Source organism: Brachypodium distachyon, chromosome 1 (assembly GCF_000005505.3).
Source record: "Brachypodium distachyon strain Bd21 chromosome 1, Brachypodium_distachyon_v3.0, whole genome shotgun sequence".
Taxonomy (NCBI): Eukaryota; Viridiplantae; Streptophyta; class Magnoliopsida; order Poales; family Poaceae; genus Brachypodium; species Brachypodium distachyon.
Window position 1 is genome coordinate 61406367 of NC_016131.3, and position 21345 is coordinate 61427711.

Genomic DNA, 21345 nt, shown 5'->3' on the forward strand with positions numbered 1-21345 from the left:
GTTGCAAATGTTGATAGATTTTTTTATAAACTTGATCAAACTACAACAAATTTGACTTGTAACAAAACTAGAACATCCTATATTTAGGAATGGAGGGGGCATGTAGCAGTAAGTTGAGAGTGAAATGAGGTAGAAGCAGTCTAGAGTTATTTTACTAGGTTCAACTAGCATGTGACAAAGGGCAGTGTATCTTATGAGTGTACACTGTTTGATATTAATTACTCCATCCGTTCCGAATTAACTGACGTTATATGGGTGTACACTGTTTGATATTAATTACTTCTTTTGTTCCGAATTAACTGCGGGTGGATTTGTCAGTTAATTAATTCGGGATGGAGGGAGTACATTTTTTTTAATTATTTTAGTATCACGTGTAGAAAATGTTGTATTGAGATTTGAACTCCAATTCATGGTATGCAACACAAAGAGAAACCAAAGAAATGAAAAACAAGGCTACAATAAAAAAAACATAAAAAAACTCCAAGGCACAATCATGATGTGGAAGAAGATTCTCAAGATGAAGATAATTAGAGAGAAGCGAAGTTCAATCAGCCAAGGCAACGTGAAGGCTGCACAAAAACCTCTCCAACATGTCTTCATTCTTAATACATGTGCTCATTAGCTTGTAAAGAAAGGCTACAAACGCTATAAAGCACATGTAAAGCCTAGAAAGGAGAAGCTATAAATTTCGGTCCAGTCATTAGCAATCGTAAGTTCTTAACATCTGGCTTAATCATTTGCTCTGGTCTTTTTTTTTTAGAAGCAGTGTGTTTTCATCTTTTTAGCTAGAGTTTGCCTAGCCCTGTAGGACAGTTGGTCATTTCGTGGGGGCACAACTCTTCTTTATTTCTTTCATATTCGAAATTCAAATTTCGTATATTGGTGGTGACGAAAATTTAAAAAGTACACTTTCAGCAATCGCAATGTGGAATTGCTTGGAGACGCCGAATGGCCGCACCGTGACGAGGAGAGACAGCCGGCCGCATATGAACGCTGTCAGTTACTCCTCGATCGTGTGCAATTTCCAAGTGTCTTCACCTCGTGATGGAGCCGTCGTGTTTGGCATCAAATGAACGTCGTACCCAAGAATACCAGAAAATGCATCTGAAATGCAGACCTGTCGTAGAAGGGTGACAGCTGGACGGAGAGCCGATGGCGAGAGCAGGAGAGGCTGATCGAGACTCCAAATGTGTTTTACGTATTGGGCTGTGGTTCTTTCGCAGCCTGACGCCTGACGTTGCGTCAATCCTAACGAAGTCACTGCATCGATGGCTCCGGCCGGCCGGCCTCGGCCTGCTGGGATGCAATCAAACAAAACAAACAAACGCGGGCGCGACGGCGCCTTCTTTAAAGCTCACCACAGTATCGATCTCCTTTCATTTGAATTTGATCCAAAAAGGCAGGGCCCAGGATGAGCAACCATGCAGCAGCAAGCGACGAGGCCAACAACAAGGCGGATGCAGCGCATTTCCTGTTCGTCCCGCTGATGGCCCAGGGCCACATCATCCCGGCCGTCGACACCGCGCTGCTCCTGGCTACCCAGGGCGCGCTCTGCACCATCGTCGCCACGCCCTCCACCGCGGCGCGGGTCCGCCCCACCGTCGACTCCGCCCGGCTGTCCGGCCTGGCCGTCACCCTCGTGGACTTCCCGCTCGACTACGCCGCGGTCGGTCTGCCCGGCGGTATGCCGGGCGGGGCGGACAACATGGACAACATCCCCCTGGAGCACATGCTTTCCTACTACCGCGCCATCGCGCTCCTCCGGGAGCCGATCGAGAGCTACCTCCGCGCGGCGCACGCGCCCCGGCCCCCGACGTGCGTCGTGTCCGACTTCTGCCACCCGTGGACCAGAGAGCTCGCGGCCAGCCTCGGTGTCCCCCGGCTCAGCTTCTTCAGCATGTGCGCCTTCTGCATCCTGTGCCAGCACAACGTCGAGAGGTTCAACGCCTACGACGGCGTCCTCGACCCCAACGAGCCGGTCGTCGTGCCGGGCCTGGAGAAACGGTTCGAGGTGACGAGAGCGCAGGCCCCGGGATTCTTCCGGGGTTGGCCCGGGTGGGAGCAGTTCGGGGACGACGTGGAGACCGCGCGCGCACAGGCTGACGGCGTCGTCATCAACACGTTCCTGGAGATGGAGCCGGAGTACGTCGCCGGCTACACGGCCGCCAGGGGGATGAAGGTGTGGACCGTGGGTCCGGTCTCGCTCTACCACCAGCACACCGCCACGCTAGCGTTGAGGGGGGATACAACGGCCATTGATGCCGACGAGTGCCTCCGGTGGCTCGACGGCAAGGAGCCCGGCTCCGTGGTGTACGCTAGCTTCGGGAGCATCGTGCACGCGGACCCAAAGCAGGTCTCGGAGCTCGGCCTCGGGCTGGAGGCGTCGGGTCACCCGTTCATCTGGGTGGTCAAGGACGCCGCCCGCCACGACGAGACGGCGCTCGCCTTCCTGCGTGGGCTGGAGGCGCGCGTCGCGGGGCGTGGCCTGCTCGTCTGGGGCTGGGCGCCGCAGGCGCTGATCCTGTCGCACCGCGCGGCGGGCGCCTTCGTGACGCACTGCGGGTGGAACTCCACGCTGGAGGCGGTCACGGCGGGGTTGCCGGTGGTCACGTGGCCGCACTTCACGGACCAGTTTTTGAACGAGAAGTTGGCGGTGGAGGTGCTGGAGATCGGTGTGAGCGTCGGGGTGAAGGAGCCGGTTTTGTACCAGGTGGATCAGAAGGAGATCGTGGTCGGAAGAGAGACCGTGGAGGCGGCGGTGAGGAGCGTCATGGACGGCGGGGAGGAGGGCGAGGAGAGGCGGCGCCGGGCGCGTGCGCTGGCGGGGAAAGCGAAGGCGGCCATGCGGGAAGGGGGCTCGTCGCACAGCAACATCCGCGATCTGGTCAAGTGCTTCGAGGTAGGCGCGGCAAAATGTGGTGATTTTGCCTAAGGAGACGTTCTTTAGGCATCGGATCCGAATGGGTTAGACATGGGTTGTTGTTTTCATCCATAGATAACCCGATTTGTTATAACCAGAGTATAGACACAAAATTATAATTATCCCGGTAATAATATTTTTTTTTTGAAACAATATTGCAAAAACAAACCTACGATTCAACAACTGTACTAAGTTTCCCAAAAAAAAAAAACTGTACTAAGTTTTCTATGACTTCAGGCATGACAAACCGATTAGTTCCGACGTTACACGGTTGTACATTTTGTACACACTCGGTTGTATCTTCGTGCTACTGCACTTCTGAGATGTGTGATCGGGTAGATTGTGTTAGACGTAAAGTTTGATCCTACCTACTAAGGTTCCAACACCTAGCCTCTCCGCCGGTGACATTGAGCATCGAAACACTTAGGGCTTCTTTGGATCGTTGGTATTAGAAAACATAGAAATAGGAAAAACACATGATTGAAATGTCATGTATATTGAATCCTACAGGATTTCAAAACATAAGAAAATTTGGATGATGCATAGGAAACAGTGACTCCCGGCTAGCTAGGGCAATTGCTGGGGCTCCAAGTCATGGCATGTACTGTTACTTGGTGTCAATTAAGTGATTTAGGGCTGATTTTTTTGGCAAAGATCTAAGAGGGTATGCAGGTTTGTCGAGGCTTCCTGAGCTGGCTGGCTCCGCCACTGATAGGAAATGAACATAGAAACTTTAGAAGAACTAGAAAAGAGAGTAGAGAATATAGAAACAAGATGCATTGAAGTTTTAAAGAAAAAAAAAGGTATGAGCTCATGTTAGATTTCCTATGGAATTGAGGCCAAATGGATGAATTTAATTGGATTGTCAACTCCATTCCTTTGATCAAAGGGCTCATTTAGAAAAAAAATCATAAGGATTAGAATCCTTCAATAATCGTTTTAAAACCCTGCAATCCAAAGAGGGCCTTAGCCTACTATAAGTTTTGGAGTATAAACTTACTTCAGAGTTCATGTAGCATGTGCTTGTGTGTTCAGGCTTGTTTTTGAAGTTCATGACGCATCTTTAATCCGGCTTAAGACAGCCGACGTAATTTATCGTTCGAATTTATATTGGACCGACTACTTACTGGTCATTACACGCCAAGTCAAATCTTAAAGGAAAATAAACCCACAAACTTTTTGATCACCGCCGAACCCTACATTTATATTTGATTTTTGTAGAGATATTTTTCGATCCCGTGGTGTGTGTGAGAGAGAATCTATTTGAGAGAGGGATGTAATGCATCAAGATGGGAAAAGGACCAGATTTTACAGGAGTTTATTTATTTTTGAGAGGGGTAGAGGGAGGGATTGGGAAGGAGAGAGAACTATGAGTTTATTTATTTTCATAGTCAAATTTCCACGGTACTGTACGTCAATGGTGCCGTTATGCACCCATCGATGATGCCGGCCGGCTGAGATGTCAACGCTAGTTACGCTATTGCCGCCACCAATCAAACTGCCCCGACATAAACAAACACGCACACAAGCAAACTGACAAACACGCCGGGGCCTTCTTCATAGCGAACAGCAGTGACCAGACTAGCCTGGCCACGGTGAATAACAGTATCCCCATCCTCAGAACGATCCGAGCAGCCAGCAGCCAGGATGACCAGCCTGCAGGCACCAAACGACGGGACGAAGGCGGATGCGGCGCACTTCCTGTTCGTCCCGCTCATGGCTCAGGGCCACATCATCCCGGCCATCGACACCGCGCTGCTGCTGGCCACGCAGGGCGCGCTCTGCACCATCGTCGCCACGCCCTCCACCGCGGAGCGCGTACGCCCCGCCATCGACTCCGCTCAGCGGTCCGGCCTGGCCGTCAGCCTCGCGGTCTTCCCGCTCGACTACGCCGCGGTCGGCCTGCCCGACGGGATGCCGGGCGAAGCGGACAACATGGACGACCTCCCCGTGCACCTCATCGGTACATACTTCCGCGCAACGGCGCTCCTCCGGGAGCCCATCGAGAGCCACCTCCGCGCGCCGGACGCCCCGCGGCTCCCGACGTGCGTCGTGTCCGACTTCTGCCACCCGTGGACCGCGGAGCTCGCGGCCAGCCTCGGTGTCCCGCGGCTCAGCTTCTTCAGCATGTGCGCATTCTGCCTCCTGTGCCAGCACAACGTCGAGAGGTTCAACGCCTACGACGGCGTCCTCGGCTACAACGAGCCGGTCGTCGTGCCGGGGTTGGAGAAACGGTTCGAGGTGACGAGGGCGCAGGCGCCGGGGTTCTTCCGGGTGCCCGGGTGGGAGAAGTTCGCCGACGACGTGGAGCGCGCGCAGGCCGAGGCCGACGGCATCGTAATGAACAGCTTCCTGGAGATGGAGCCGGAGTATGCCGCCGGCTACGCGGCCGCCAGGGGGATGAAGGTCTGGACCGTGGGGCCGGTCTCGCTCTACCACCAGCACGCCGCCACGCTGGCATTGAGGGGGAACACCACAACCATCGACGCCGAGGAGTGCATCCAGTGGCTCGACGGCAAGGAGCCCGGCTCCGTGGTGTACGTCAGCTTCGGGAGCATCGTGCACGCGGACCCGAAGCAGGTCTCGGAGCTCGGCCTCGGGCTGGAAGCATCTGGCTACCCGTTCATCTGGGTGGTCAAGGGCGCCGACCGGCACAACGAGGCAACGCTCGCCTTCCTTCGGGAGCTCGAGGCGCGTGTCGCGGGGCGCGGACTGCTCATCTGGGGCTGGGCGCCGCAGGCGCTGATCCTGTCGCACCGCGCGGCGGGCGGCTTCGTGACGCACTGCGGGTGGAACTCCACGCTGGAGGCGGTCACGGCGGGGCTGCCGGTGGTGACATGGCCGCACTTCACGGACCAGTTTCTGAACGAGAAGATGGCGGTGGAGGTGCTGGGGATCGGCGTGAGCGTCGGGGTGAAAGAGCCCGTGGTGTACCAGGTGAGGAAGAAGGAGATCGTGGTTACGAGGGCGACGGTTGAGAATGCGGTGAGGGCCGCCATGGACGGCGGGGAGGAGGGCGAGGAGAGAAGGAACCGGGCGCGCGCGCTCGCCGGGAAGGCGAGGGCAGCCATGTTGGAAGGCGGCTCATCGCATGGCAACCTGTGCGATCTGGTTAAGCGTTTCCAGATGGTGGGCGCGACACGTGGTGCGGCCGCGTGAGACATGTGCTTTGCCGAGCGTGACGAGTTTTTTTTTTCTTCTTCTTTGGACGAGTTGATCTCGATGTCTTTTGCGTTCTGAATTGCAAAATAAATGCTTCTACTACTCTTTCTTCTACGTGAAACCATCCCATCTTCCGCCTTTGCCTTAATCCAGAGACTCAGCCATCTTCTCAGTCTTGAAAGATCCTTAAAAGATAGAGTCACGTCGCAATTCGCCAATCCCTCTATAATAAATAAAATAGAAATCACATGGCAACATGGCAGGTTTTTAATACATTTCACTCGCGCGATCGCATCGCGTCAGTTTTTTGTGATCATCGAAATCCAGGTCAACTACGCTAACCAGCGACAGCACCACCAACTCAATAAAAAAAAAAATTTGCTGCCCTGCTAACTCGTTCCGGCTGTCGGGCTGTGCCAGCCGGGCAGCCTTGCCATGGCTGCATATTTTGTTTGTTGCTTTGGATGGCAAGACCACAAGAGTCAGTAGCTTGTACTCCTTGCCTTTGAGAGCAAGTGTGAGCGGCTTGCAGATTTTTTTTTCATATTGTACAATTTTCTAGAAAAATCCATACACGAGTGTGTTCAACCTTTTATTTCCTTTTTTTGAAAAACTTCAACCATTTTTTCACCATAACAGTTTTTTTTTGTGGGGAACACCATGACAGTATTGTCTTTTTCTTGCAAAGACTTTCTTTGCGAAGACCATAACAGTATTGTTGAACTGCAATATAAACAGCACGAGAACGTGGAAGCATGAGCGTATACTGTAAAAATGGAAACGGGCTGAAAAAAGATACTGTAATTAGCACCTCCCATCAGGAGGGAAATTACAATAAAGAAGTGCGGCATCCGAGATTTCAGCTGGGCCATGCCCAAGCCCAACCCAACACGCTAATTGGTACAAGTGTCCCGGTAGTTAGAAGGCTTGACCTGCTGAAAGAGGTTGAAGTTGTAGTGGTCAAGGACTTTTTCCCACACCTGGCGGGCAAAAGGGCATCGAAGAAAAAGGTGTGTCCCGATCTCATGAGGATCAGTGCAAAGGGAACATGCAGGAGTGTGCGGCCAGCCCCTAACGGTGAGATTGTCGGCGGTGAGGATCTTGTTCTACACAAGAAGCCAGGCGAAGAATTTGCACTTGTTTTCGGCCTTGGCTTTCCAGACAGTGTTAGCGTGTTGGGCATGGATGGAGCCGAGGAATTGAGCCTTGTACGCCGAGCTGGAGGTATAGGAGCCATGCGAGATTCAACGCCAAGTGATGGAATCGAGGGAGTCGGGGTTTAGGACCACACCTTGAAGTATCAACCAAAGGGAGACAAACTCATTGAGTTGAACCGCATTGGAGATCTTGCCTCTTAAAGCGCGGACCCAAGCCCCCTCGGTAATATCATGGTGCACAGAACGGTTCTTCCTCCTAGTGATGGCAAAAATGGTAGGTGCGATGACATTGGAAGCAAAACCGTCCAGCCAGGAGTCATGCCAGAATTTTGCCTTACGACCATCGCCAATCTGCACCGTGGTGGAGGCAGAAAAAAGAGCATGGTCACATTTGTTCACCGGAGGGGGCATTCCCACTCATGGCTTGTTAGGACATGTCCACTCGTACCACAACCAACGCAGACGCAAGGCACGACTAAATTTCTCCAAGTCAGGGATGCCTAGGCCGCTAAGGTTCCTAGGCATGCAAACTTTGGACCAATTAACCAAGCAGTGACCACCATTCGCCTCCTCTTTGCCCTTCCAAAGGAAAGATCTGCCGATTTTGTTCATCTTCTTGATGGCCCATTTTGCAATGGGGAAGACCGACATGTGGAAGATCGGGATGGCCGACAGGACCGCCTTGGTCAAGGTAACCCTGCCAGCAGAGGACAGCATGGTCCCTTTCCACCTCAGTAGACGCGTCGCAAGTTTGTCAATAAGGGGTTGCACATGGATTCGCTTCAACTTGCAGACGTGGAGCTGCAGGCCAAGGTAGCGGCATGGGAAGCCCATGCGGCTGCCTGGAAAATGGAGGAGCAGTTGGTCGAGGTCGAGGTGATCACAACAGATGGGGTGCACAGACGATTTGGCGAAGTTCGTAATAAGACCTGAAATCTGACCAAAGAATTTAAGGATGCGCTGAGTGGCGTGCAGGTCTTGAACGGTGGGTTGATGAAGATCGCCGTGTCATCCGCGTAAAGAGAAACACGAAGCTTTGCCGAATGAGAAGGCAGCGGGGATAGAACCTGTTGCAACGAGGCCAAGTGGAAAAGCCTGTGTAAGGGGTCAGTTGCAAGGATGAAGAGCATAGGGGATAGCGGGTCTCCCTACCGAACTCCACGGCGGTGCGAAATTTTTTCACCCGGCAAGCCATTGTGGAGGGGGTGAGAGGTACCAGTGGCAAAGAGCAAGGAGATCCAATCACGCCATCGACGTCCAAACCCAAGAGCCATCAGGGCCACCAAAAGGTAGCTCCAGTTGACAGTGTCAAAAGCTTTAGCAATATCGAGCTTGAGGAAAAGAGCCGGAGATTTTGATTTTTGGAAGGACTGCACCACGTTTTGGACATAAAGGAAATTATCTTGGATGCATCGACGCTTGATAAAGGCATTCTGGGTAGCAGAAACAAGGTCGTCGAGTCTCGAGCCGAGCCGGTTTGCAAGAAGCTTTGAAAAGATCTTTGCGACACCATGGATAAGGCTAATCAGCCTGTAGTGAGAGATTGAAGTGGCGTCGCAAGACTTAGGGAGCAAGGCAATGTTGGCCGTATTTAAGAGAGCGAAACCATCAGATTGAAGAGAGTGCAAACGAGAGAAGGCCACTGTCATATCTTCCTTGATCACGTTCCAACAAGTGCGAAAGAATAGGCCAGTAAAACCATCCGGGCCCGGGGCTTTGTCCATAGGCATAGAGAAAATTGTGTCTCTAATCTCCTCCATCGTGAAAGGGAGATCTAGGTCTGAGAGATCAGAAGGTTGATATCCAAGAGCCCGCCAGTTGAGGGCCGACCCCCTCGGGGAAGTCGTACCTAAAGAAGCACAGAAGTGGTCGTGAACAATCTTTTCTTTGTCTTCATGCACGAATGCCGTCCCATGCTCGGTTGCAAGAGATTGAATGAAATTTTTCCGTTGCCTCGTAGCTCCCTGAAGATGGAAGAAACTCGTGTTAGCATCTCCATGTCAAAGCCACTGCAAGCGAGATCTCTGACGAGCCTTTGCCCTCTCAATCACCGCGAGGCCAAGGCACCAGGATTTAAGCAATTTTCGGAGTGCAAATTCCTCATCAGAGAGGTCTCGCAACTCACTTGCGCAGTCAAGGCGAAGGATGACTTCACGGGCAATGGCCCGCTATAGCTTAGTGTTGCCAATTTTCAAGTGATTCCATGCTTTGAGAGCTTGTGCTGTACGGGACAACTTGATGTGAAGGCGACCCAAACAGCCAAACAAAACACTCTATCGATGCGAGTGAGGGTTGGATTTCTTTGCTCATTGGACCATGTGAACCGACGACCGTTAAGATTTATCTCCTTGAGATGGGAAGCATTGAGGGCATTCCGAAATAAGGTCATGAGCATGCGGTTGATGTTATCATTGTTCCTGTCATCAGGTTTGTATATGAGATTAAAATCTCCTAGGATCAGCCACTTGGGAGGCATGGAGTTGGCAATGAGGCGAATCTCCTGAAGGAAAGCTTTTTTTTCGGCATCCCCTTGAGGGCCGTAGACCCCTGTGATTGACCAGGACGTGGCGTCGTCACGAGACGTGATGGTGGCAGAAATGGTGTTTTCAGTGAGCGCGACGTCAGTGAGAGTAAAGTGGTCAGCTGAGCAAGCGAGGAGGATGCCACCACGGGTGCCCACTTTTGGAAGGTACGCGAAACTGTCGACGAACAATTGACCAAGGGTGTGTGCAACAATCATGGAGTCGATGAAGTCTAGTTTCGTTTCTTGAAGGCAAACTATAGTGGCAGCAGCGTCACGGACAACAGCACAGACTGCATCTTGACGAGCACCTGAGTTCAACCCCCGGGGGTTTCAGGAACAAATATCGCAATTTTTAGCAGCCATTGGAAAACAAGGCAGACTCAGTGATGCGTACTTGAGGCAGCAGTACAGAGCTTTGACAGATTAATATAATTAGAACAGGTTCAGCCGTGTCATCCCATGGTAGCAAACATCAGCAGTAGCAACATACACATTTGATGGAAAAAGAATAGAGCTCGACAAGGGCCATGCCATCCCACAGCAGCGAGCACACAACTAGGCACGAATAGTAATGAGGACTAACAGCAACATGCAACATGATAAAATAAGGGTCGTCGACGGTGGCGAGGAGCACGAGCAAGTGATTCACTGGGCAGAGGCGGTGACGGAGCCAGCCATGTCCAGAGTGGCGACGGACGGCAGGGTCACCGGGGGATCAAGGCCACTGAGGGTGGCGATCGCCTGAATCACCGCCTGTGAGAGGGTCCCGTGAAGAGGTCCAAGTAGTGCTCAGCCGCGGACTGCGCAGAGCCCCCGGCGTCGGAATGCTCCGGCTCCATCTCCAGGAAGCTGTTCATTACGATGCCGAGCCGCCTGAGGGGCACCGTACCAGCCGCAGCAACCGGGTTGCCACCCTTGTTGCCTCGGCGGGCGAGCCGCGCGCTGCGCCACAGAGGAGGCCCCGCGCCGTGGCCTCGGCAGCTCGGCGACGTGCCATGGCAGGAGTTGGCAGGAGGGGAGCCAGGACGGCTTGTGTGAGGCGATGGAGGAAGGCGTTCGTCGAGCGTCGCGGTGGAGGAGGAGGGGACGGGGTCCTCAACAGGGCCATCGAACCTGCAAAAGTGGGGGTGAGCGTCCCTAAACAAGTATGCCTAGTCTAATTGCCATCAACAACGCTGCTCCTTTGGCCGGCAGCTCGAGCGATGCGCCTTTATACGGATCAGGCGACACAGCTTCGAGCGGCGGGTAGTGGAGCTTTGAGTGGTGTCAGACGATGTTTAAAATAGCTTGGGCGAGCTTCTTCGTCTTGGCGGCGCTGTGATAGATGACGAAGACAGGAGAAGTGGGTGACCGAGAAAGAGATGGGAGGCCTACCTTGGCGGTAGGAAAACTTCCGGCAAGACAGTTGCGATATTGAGAATCACGACCTCTTTGAGGTGGATGAGGAAGGCCGGAGACGATTAGAGAAAGGTTAGAAACGGGGGATGCGATGAAGCACTTGTTTTTAGTTTTTTCTATTTCTATATTCCTCCAATAAAGCTATGATGAACTACTTAGGACATGGAGATACAAGGCATCCACAAAATTCAACTCTAAGTTTTTTTTTGGGTGAAAATTCAACTCTAAGTTGACTCTTAATTAAAAATTGCTCATGGGAGAGAGAAAGAACTTTTTGGAAAGGGAGAAGATAACTCACTCTTGATCTTGCTCACATCGTACATCGTCGAAATTAATGTCTTATTCTCTGTGATAATTTTATGATGCACAATAGTATCCCTTCCATCCGAAAATAAATGACTTGGATCTGTGCAAGAATCTATACAAATCTAAATCACTTGTTTCCGGACGGAGCGAGTAACAAAACAAATCACATGGAGTATATGTGTTTTTTCATTGTTGACTTTAGGTAGTGCTAACTACTCCCTCTGTTTCATAATTTTTGTCTCAAATTTGCACAAATATGGATGTATCTATTACTAAAAAGCGTTTAGATACATTAATATTTCGACAAGAATTATGGAACGGAGTAAGTAATTTACTACCGTGTACGCCCTTGGTTTTCGTTTTTTCCCCGCATTCACCGGTGACTAGTCATAATGCAAGTAACTTGAGTAGTAACATAGATGCCAACTAGACATTTTGATGACATGGCATGGGAATAAATGAAGAAAGAGAATGAGGTGGTAACTAGATATATTACCATAACATCACACAAATTAAGCAAGATGCGTCTACAATACAATTAATGACACAATGGATGAAACCACACATAAATTACTATCCACTGTGAAATTTAGTAATTTAGACTCGTCATGTTACTAGGTGTCACCAATTTAGACTCGTCATGTTACTGGGTGTCACCAGCCTACGACCAAAGTATGAAGTATTCAGGGTATGGAGACGCATTTGCGTGCCACTCAACCTACTGTGCCCATTCTGATACCGACGCGCCCGTGCCGCGAGGCTCGCGTATCAATGCGGGGCGGGCGGTTCTCCACCGGTACTCAGTTTGACGCTGGATTGCTGGCGAGTGCGTGAACTGAACTGTGGAGGGGCGTCGGCGGCGACTCGGCGTTCAGACTTCAGAGACCACCTGCAATCCGGAGCCGCAAGTGAGCACTGGATTTGGACCGAACAAAACAAAATCGCAACGGCCCATCAAATCAAATCTTTACTCCGCTGGACCACTTGCGTGACTGTACGACGCAGTCAGTAATCGGCCTGAACCAAACCCATAAAACCGGGTTCCTCCTCTTTCTCCACCACGTCCGACGGCTAGACCGTTGCCGTCGATCACACCAGCGGGACCTGCTCCGCCCTCGCCATCGGCAACCATTGGGGGCTGGGGAGATGAACGTCGCCGCCGCGAGGATGAGCGCCTCCCTTCCCTCCTCCGCCCCGCTCCCCACAGCGGTACAACACCCCCCCCCCCCCCCCCCCCCCCCGCCTCTCTCGTTGTCTTTCTCCGCGCGCTCGCCCGCGCTTCAATCCCCTGATGATAGGGTCCGTCGGGCGTGCTCCTCGAGCCATCGGATGATACGGTGTGCCGTGGTATTCCCTTATTGCGGTAGCCAATTGGTGTCTGCTTGATTTCGCTGATGCAGGGTGGGCGGTTCTCCGCCGGGTTTACCAAGCTCTGCAAGGGCCTCGCCGTCGTCCTCTTAATCGGACACATTTCGGTCCAGTTGGTCCCTTCGGCTGCCACCTATCTTGCGCTCATCCCCGCCAGGTGCCTACAGAATCCTAAAACCCAACCCGCCACACTAATTTATTACTAGTAACCCCATTTGGGTTCTACCAGCATTGGAACAAATTGCAGCACATGCTCTGGGCAGTAGTTAGTGAATAGTGGTCTTAGTTGCATCCTTGGTAGAAATTGGATGATTAGAAAACACTGTTTCCAAGTGATCAATTGCGTGTATATTTCTACAGGACAATCCCATTTGCTTGGAACCTCATAACTGCTGGTTATATTGAGCAAACAATTCCAGGGGTACGTTTCGCTCTTCACATATATCCAGAGTATTTGTTTACTTACGCTTTCTATGCAGAACTTATACTGTACTTCCCTTTCTGATGTATCCACTTTTATCATAACAAGTTAAGCACGGGTCCAGGACTATCTGATGTACATGCTCATATGTTGCATAATGTGTATGTTAAATTAATGGCGTTTTCATAATGTTTTGTTTAGAAGGTCCTTGCCTCCCACTTCTGTTTAGCTTTTTCACCTGGAGACTTTATCATACCACAGTGTCATGATTCATGAATATTCTTAGCATTGCATTATGTGATATGATGCGCTTCCAGGTGATTGTCAGCATAGTTGGTCTTCTTCTATTTGGGAAGTTATTGGAGCCTTTATGGGGTGCCAAGGAGTTACTGAAATTCATTTTTATTGTCAATATCTCAACTTCGATGTGTGTCTTCGTAACTGCTATTATTTTGTACTACACGACCCAACAGGAGATCTACCTGTAAGTGCACAATTATGTCATAGCTTACCAGTAAAATACTCCGGGTATTAGTTAATGTTTCCGTTGGAAAAGTAAAGAGTGAAATGCATCATATTCCTAAAATTATGCAAGGTGTGTGTCAACTGAGTCCCATATTTCAAGTTTTAGCACCACACGGGCAGGTAGGACCTGTGATGAACCACTTAATGCAGAATTAGGACCCAAATGTGCATTTCCATACTTATGGGACTCAGTTGACACACACCTTGCATAGTTTTAGGACCTCAGATGCATTTTTTACTCAAACGTAAAGATCACAGATGTTGATAGAAGAAAACGTAAGTGCAATCTTGAAACTGTTTTGTAAATATATCATATATTCAAAAAGGAGGCGCATCTAAATGTGTGTATTAGAAGATGTCATGAAGGCTCAAAGTACAAAAGCCGGAAATTTGGGAGCAGAATTTTTTTTCCAAGAAAAACTGGAGACGGCCAAAAACTAAAACATAATACAAAACTACGAAAAACCTAGCTAACCAAAGGGCTGTATGAATAGAAATATTGCTGGACGCCCATCATGCAGTGCAGATTGGATAAAGAAATATGTTATTCCTCTGCTCATCAATGCTTGAATTCATAGAAATTAGTTTCTTAACTTGGTTAACTTGAAAACCTGATTGATGATTCTACATTTCCTTGTTCCTCCTGATAGTATCTGACTAACTTATGATGGAACCAGGGTAATCTATCTTACTCAGCAGCAACGTTTTAGTACCGCAGGAGTTTTTTTTATTGGATCTTCATGTTATTTCATGAATGAAGTGCTTTCCATACTTAGTTGTTCTTTACATGAGTGTTGACACTGCGCCTATTACTGCAGGTACACACCTCTTTCTGGATTCTGTGGAGTTCTTTCAGGATTCCTGGTGGGCATTAAGCAAATTCTACCTGATCAGGAGCTTAATATTCTTGTGCTGAAGATAAAGGCTAAGGTGTCTGTCCACATCTACTATTAGAGAGAAAAATCATCAAAGTTGATGCTCAGGTTTCATTCTCAAGGGTTTCCTAACGCCTCATTTCTTCTGTTTACTCAGTGGATTCCGTCTCTCGTTGCATTTATCTCGGTTTCTGTAAGCTTCTTCCTAAAGGAATCAATGTCTTACCTTCCAATCCTACTATTCGGCACTTGCACTAGTTGGATTTACCTGCGTTACTTCCAAAAGAGGCTGGAAGCAGGCCTAAAAGGGGACCCAAGTGATGAATTCTCATTCTCAAGCTTCTTCCCTGGATTTCTGAGGTACTGGCTGACAACTGTACATATCCTGTAAACTGTATGAACTTCATATCAATTACATTATGTTTCAGAAAATACTTGAATTTTAGACTACAACGTACAATGAACTTTATCATTGTCAACTCTTTCTGTTTCAGGAAAAGGCAGTCGCCCACTTTGTAAATTCTGATATAGAGTTTGTTGGAACTTTAACTAGAAAAAAAAATTAGGGGATTCCCAGTCACTCTGGCAACTAGAGTCAATTTCACTTAGTCTCTTGGGTATGTATCCTCAGAACAAAAGAATCTTTATGTTCAGTTCGGTTGTGCCCAGCCCAGTGGGGTTCAAGGGGAATTGTTGAGATTGCAATTCAGTTTGCCTTCAACCCCCCTCAATCCCTTCCAATACATGCAGGGATTTTGGAAACCGAACGAGACCTTAGGGGTCTGCAAAGAGTTCTAGCAAATATCTTCATCATTGTTACACAACATTATTAAACCTGCTATGTAGGCAAAGAAAATACGCAAAGAAACAAAGTTAGCCTTCTATCTTTGAGTTCCTCAGCTGCTCTGATACATTAATACAGTAATACCTAGAAAAGGAAGCATATCAATGTCGGATACATGGAAGACACGTCCAGTTACGTATCCACCAAGTATCAGGTGAATAATGATAAATAGGATTGGCCATGGATACTTCGTGGATACACTGGGCTCTTTTCAGACTTGACCCTGTGTGTAACTACTGCCTCTCTCATTTAACACTTGAACTTAAATTCATGATTGTTGCCTTTGCACTTTCATGTATAAAGAAAAGGGCGTAGATATATGCGTATTGCCTTCACACTTTCAAGTTTCAACTATTACCTTCACATTTGAACCATATTTTTCATATCTAATAAAAATGACGTCATCCTCAAGATAGTTTGTTGTTCAAACCATGATACGTAAATTAACATTATTATTTAGTTGTTAAATATATCGATGTATCAACTTTTTGAAAATATATCCTAGTATCTGCTAGGTAGGTGAGCTGAGATTTTTTTTTCCACTGATTTTCGTTCTTACAAGAATTTCTGGAACCCAAAACCTATCTGTACCATGTCTATAAGGCTTGCTGATCTATCAAAACACGCAGGCCAATTTTGGACCCAATAGCTTCCATAATTCATACACTTCTTTGTGGACGGTCTGAATCCAAAGCCCAATCAATGGATGAACTATTGCCTAGCTCGGACTCCATTATGGCAAACCGAAGGAGGTACGATTTCCTTTTCTTCGTTCATCCTATCCAGTCCATGTGCGCAACCATTGAAGTGGTGATCATATAGCGTTGCATTTATTGAACTGCGTTTTTACAAACTAAGCTAGTACTACACTGTAAGTCGTCACATTGGTTGCAATGTCAAATCTCACTCGATCGACTGTTTGGCTGCCGTTGGTTTACTGCAGAGAAAGGGGCCAGAGGGCACTGGAGCAAAGATTGGCTGAAAAGCTCGCCGCTGTCAGGAGCTCCGAGAGCACGCCCCAGCAGCAGCAGGATGCTTCCGGTAAAGTCTGAGGCAGCCAACCTTTTTCGTTGTTGGTGGATTCGCTGTTAGCATTGTGTTGTCCGGAGATTCTTCTGAGGGTTGGTGCTGGTGGCCACATCATCTGTTCTCATATTTCGTTGTGGTCCAAATTTATCACAGGCTTCAGTAGTGTGGTGAAAAAAGTTGTCTAGTGCGCTGTTAACTTCCTGGACTGACTTAATATTTTCACCCAAAAGAATTTTGTTTACTACACTGCGTAGGTAAAAGGAATGTTGTTATTTTTTTGTTTTTCGTGCCTTCCGGGTGGTTAATACGTAAGTTAACTTTTTCGTGCCTTCTGGGTGGTTAATACGTAAGTTAACAGGCTCAATTGCTGCAAGTGCAAGCAGGGAACTATTTTTGTGGGGAAATGTTCCTTCTCTTCATTTCAGAGAACCGCTGTTTCTTGTGTTCTGTGACCTAAAAATGTGAACTGTCAAAGTTTTATTCTCTTTAGTTCAGATAACTTTATATCCGGTGTGATCCGACCTGAACTGTTACCAATCAAAGTTCTCTTCTGTGTGTTGTTCTGCGATCCGACCTAAAGTTATCATGTCAGGTAGTGTCCTGTGATACGCATTATGGGTCTGCACGATATGGGCACACCACACGCACCGGCCACCAAATTACAGAGCAGAGAGTTATTATACCCAAAACAGTTCCAGTGTCGAGGCAGCATGGTCATGAACCATAAAAAGTGATGAGCACAAAAACTGAACTTACATAAACTGTATATACTTCCAGTTTATCCATATGTTCACGTTCCTTCCCAAAGTAAAAATAATAGAGCGGTACTAATAAAATGGTGGCTACTCATCTTCTACTTACGTAAAACAAAATTGGCAAATACAATAAGCACAAAGGACGAAATCAGGGGAAATATCACAAAAAAATTACTGGCAGGAAACTTGATATCTAAATATTACAGTGAGGGTACTTTTGCAGAGTGCATAACTGCAAGTGGGAGAGGGAGGTCTATTCCGACTCGGGTGCCTTCGGGGTGTCTTTCAGCAAATCTGGGACCTCCTCAGATGCCTTCGGGGTGTCTTTCTGCAAATTTGGAACCTCCTCAAGTGCCTTCAGGATATCTTTCTACAAATTTGAGACCAACACGTCAGAAATAGGACAAAATGTGTGTGAGTGGGAGAGAGACCTCAAATGCAAATGGAGAGAGAGAGAGAGACCTCAAATGCAAATGGAGTGGTTGCAGTTGCATATCTGTTGATGACTTTTCCATTCTTATCAACAAGAAACTTGGTAAAGTTCCATTTGATTCTTGAACCAAACAAACCAGGTTTGCTGGCTTTAAGAAACTTGTAAAGTGGTGCAGCATCCGGGCCATTTACGCGCACCTGCAGATTTAAACTTCAGAAAGTGACCTAGTTTTCCCCAATAAAGAGCAATCCTGCAGTTTGTTATCCTTATATATGATGGCCATTAACAATACCCCATTCTAAGAAACTCTGACCAAAGATAATATATCCAAACCGACATTTTCGCAAAGCAACTAAAATTTTCTAATCATGTGGAAGCACAAAATAATGCATCTCCATGTCAACATTATGTTCCCTACATGAGCGCATATCTAAACTAACCGGATGAACTCCTATGAAACTAACCACATGAAATCATCATATCTAAACTTGTTACTCCCTCCGTCCCAAAGTAAGTGACGTGGATTTGTATAAGAATCTATACAAATCCAAGTCACTTATTTTGGGACGGAGGGAGTATATGTTTTCAAACATAAGGCATGACCTCTCTTCACCATACTATTTTGATGTCATCATCCAGAAACCAGGACGAACCAGACATATATACTGTTCTGACTACCAGGAACAAGTGACTTCAACTGAGCTTCATTAGTGGAAAAAATGATGTGTTTGTCGACAAGGAGGTCTGGCATTGTTCTTACCTTCTGAAAAACTGGATATTCAGCTTTGAATCGTTGGCAAGCAAAGTCTTTTATCTGCTGGTCACTGCCTGGCTCTTGTCGTAAGAACTGGTTGCAGGGGAATGCTAATATTTCAAAGTCTGGCCAGTTTGGAAATGAGTTAGTTTTGGCCTACCTAACACACACAAAACAAAAACTATTCAATAGTTTAAGTTCAATGGAAGCTCGCATACAGTTTGAACCAAATTATCCAATTTAGCACCGTAAGAGGCAAAATTCATCTGTAACATATATACTGACCTACCGGAAGATTTAACATTCGATGAAAGTGCATAAATGAGTTTAGTACAGTTCAATGCATGACTAACAGTGTGGCAATATAATTTTCATTGTAATCCCAGACTGCAGTTCTAGAAGTACGATTTATTTTCCTATAATAGTAAACCCCCTCCCCACCCCCGCACCCACCCACCCACGTTTAAATATACGAACTTACCTAAACTTCACACAAATGTTTGGAAAGCTAAATCCTGTGGAATGAAGTTTTTTATATTTTACATATATAAAGACAAGAGGTGCCATTTGGCAATGTGCAACTCCAAATAAGTAAAGTATGGTTGTTGAGCAAGAAATATATCATGCGCCCGGTAGTTAACTGCCATGCTTCCCTTAAAATATAAGCCTTGCTCAAATAAATTGGGGGAAACCTCAAGGATGCAAAATCTCAAGGATAGTTTGGGCTGGATTTTCAAGAACTTTACTTCAGACGTCAGGTGAGATATTGGAAAAAGGAATTCCACCTAAAGTTTATTTAAGCCCTTCGTTTAGTTCCAGAGATGTCTACAAGTAACAACTATCCAAACATCTCCTTAAAATGTGTTTTGACCGAACCATTGAAAGTGCATAACTATATTATGGTTAAGGAAATAGAAGCAATTTTCCGAAATAAAGGACTGGTGGATGCAGAATGTTTCTATGGTTATTGGTACTCAAGAAAAGAATGTCATACTTCCTGTGCAGCTAGGCCGCAGATAAAACTGAAGACCTACATATTCAAAAATCCAGAAACCTCAACAACACAAGATTCAATAAAGGAAAAAGGAGCTTTGGCCTTTGGTGTGATATTGTGAGACAACAAAGGCTACTCTCCCATGGCAAAGCTAAAAATCACAGATGGGAGGCGGGTTGTCCCTCTATAGTATCAACCAATTCCAAGACCACTTCCACCGAGCAAAATTGCTTCCTAGGATTTCGACAAGCATCGCTACGCATCTTCCTCTAGCCGTTTGGGCATAATCTAGAACTGACCTTTATCCCTGTGCTTCTGATAAAGATCTGTCAGCTGCGTGTAATTGGTCTCTGTAAACCCGCTGATAGCATCAGAGAAAAAACATTTTCAGCACCCGACATGCCTACACGAAGCAATAAATTTCTACGAAGCTGCCACGGAGACGAGACGGTACCATTTGGAGGCGACGTTGACGATGAGGAGGACCTTCCCCTTGTACATCTCCAGACACACCTCCTTGCCGTTGCAATCCTGTTCCCAAAAAAATTCCCCACACAAATTGGAGAAGAGAAGAAGAAACAATCATGCGCAAAGTCGTGATTCCGGGAGGAGATCCTTCGTACCTTGACGGTGAATTCGTGTACAGAGGTCTCAGGCACGGATTCCGTCGCACCCATCTCGCTCCCTCTTCGCTTCCCGGCCGGCGGAAGCCCCTTTCGAATCCTTGGTCGATTTTTATCGTGTTCCTTAAGACGGGGAAGAGAAAGAGGGGCGAATACCGCGTGTCTTTGATGTGCGAATTTATAGCGGCGGTGTGCCGGGATCAGGTGGTCGCTGGAGGTAGGCCCACCCCGCAGTGGCACAGGCTGTCCGGCTGTCTCCGTCGAAGTTCCCGATGGGTCTGGCAAGTAAAGGCTTTTGTGCCCTTTCGTCACGTGGGGCCCGCAACAGCATTTATGGGACGGCAGAAACATAATACTAGCTTTTGGATAAGCTCCGGCTATGTCAGATGAACTCTATCGAAAAAGTTTAAAAACCTCTAAAGAATCACATATGACACGATGTTTTATACTCTCTCCGTCTCATATTAAGTGACTCAAATTTGTCTAAATATGCACGTATCTATATACGTACCAAAAAAATCTCAAATGAATCACATATGTGTAAAATTTTAAGTCTAAATTAAATTGCATTTAGTGGTGGCGAAAAAACAAATTCAGCACGACGGGGGTTCTTCATTGTTTAGCACCATTCCTTTGTATACTTCTCTTTTTAATTTCTTCCAAATGCATTCGATTTTTGACCTGGAACTTCGCATGTTTTTAGATCATCACACCTCTAACATATGGTATTTTTGTAAGAATTTTTGAAACTTTTAAACATGTTTTTTGTGAAGTTTGCACAATTTGTATCATAAGAGTGGTTTTCACCTGATACATCGCCAAGATGTTAGTCTGAACTACAACAAATGCTGAAAATAACCCTAGTTAGAACGGATTGACAATCATATCTCTAGCGTTACTTGCAATATCACGGTCTAACATTGCTTAACTCAGATTGTTCATCTTATAATCATCTATACAAGTTAAATTTATCTAACCATGCTTTTATCAGTAAGGCTTATAATTAACACCAGCCGGTCTAGATTGAGCAACTCCCTCCGTTCCATAATTTTTGTCTCAAATTTGCCAAAATATGGATGTATCTATTCCTATAAAGCGTCTAGATACATGTAATATTCCAACAAGAATTATGGAACGGAGGTGGTAGATAATAGAAATCTAAATAAAACATCGCAGTTCTTACACTTTTCTTTTTTCAAGGAGATCTTGTCACGTTGGTTAGCACCTTGATTCTTGACTAACTTTTGTTTCATTGCA

At 47.4% G+C, this 21345-nt stretch overlaps 5 protein-coding genes across 5 annotated transcripts; 3 read left to right on the top strand and 2 right to left on the bottom strand.

Moving 5' to 3' along the window:
• The first annotated feature begins 1398 nt into the window (after positions 1–1398).
• LOC100821072 (UDP-glycosyltransferase 73C6) lies at positions 1399–3116 on the top strand. Its single transcript, XM_003561568.4, has one exon. The coding sequence runs from the start codon at positions 1412–1414 to the stop codon at positions 2930–2932; it is 1521 nt and encodes a 506-aa protein (XP_003561616.3). The 5' UTR covers positions 1399–1411; the 3' UTR covers positions 2933–3116.
• A 1209-nt stretch (positions 3117–4325) lies between these two features.
• On the top strand, positions 4326–6254 carry LOC100821371 (UDP-glycosyltransferase 73C6). Its single transcript, XM_003561569.4, has one exon. The coding sequence runs from the start codon at positions 4568–4570 to the stop codon at positions 6077–6079; it is 1512 nt and encodes a 503-aa protein (XP_003561617.3). The 5' UTR covers positions 4326–4567; the 3' UTR covers positions 6080–6254.
• A 3932-nt stretch (positions 6255–10186) lies between these two features.
• LOC112270769 lies at positions 10187–11484 on the bottom strand. Its single transcript, XM_024458873.1, has 3 exons — positions 11460–11484; positions 11138–11192; positions 10187–10876 (listed from the first exon to the last, which is right to left on the bottom strand). Exons 1-3 carry the CDS (start codon positions 11482–11484, stop codon positions 10510–10512), a joined length of 447 nt encoding a protein of 148 aa, XP_024314641.1. The 3' UTR covers positions 10187–10509.
• Positions 11485–12495: 1011 nt separating this feature from the next.
• On the top strand, positions 12496–17016 carry LOC100823911 (rhomboid-like protein 19). The gene is made up of 8 exons (XM_003557828.4): positions 12496–12676; positions 12868–12992; positions 13196–13256; positions 13574–13740; positions 14600–14711; positions 14814–15016; positions 16130–16252; positions 16444–17016. Exons 1-8 carry the CDS (start codon positions 12614–12616, stop codon positions 16550–16552), a joined length of 963 nt encoding a protein of 320 aa, XP_003557876.1. The 5' UTR covers positions 12496–12613; the 3' UTR covers positions 16553–17016.
• Positions 17017–17260: 244 nt separating this feature from the next.
• Positions 17261–20250, bottom strand: LOC100827410 (probable glutathione peroxidase 4). The gene is made up of 6 exons (XM_003557840.4): positions 20089–20250; positions 19920–19996; positions 19765–19826; positions 18478–18596; positions 17747–17914; positions 17261–17654 (listed from the first exon to the last, which is right to left on the bottom strand). The coding sequence occupies exons 1-6, from the start codon at positions 20140–20142 to the stop codon at positions 17538–17540; spliced, it is 597 nt and encodes a 198-aa protein (XP_003557888.1). The 5' UTR covers positions 20143–20250; the 3' UTR covers positions 17261–17537.
• Between the last annotated feature and the right edge of the window lie 1095 nt (positions 20251–21345).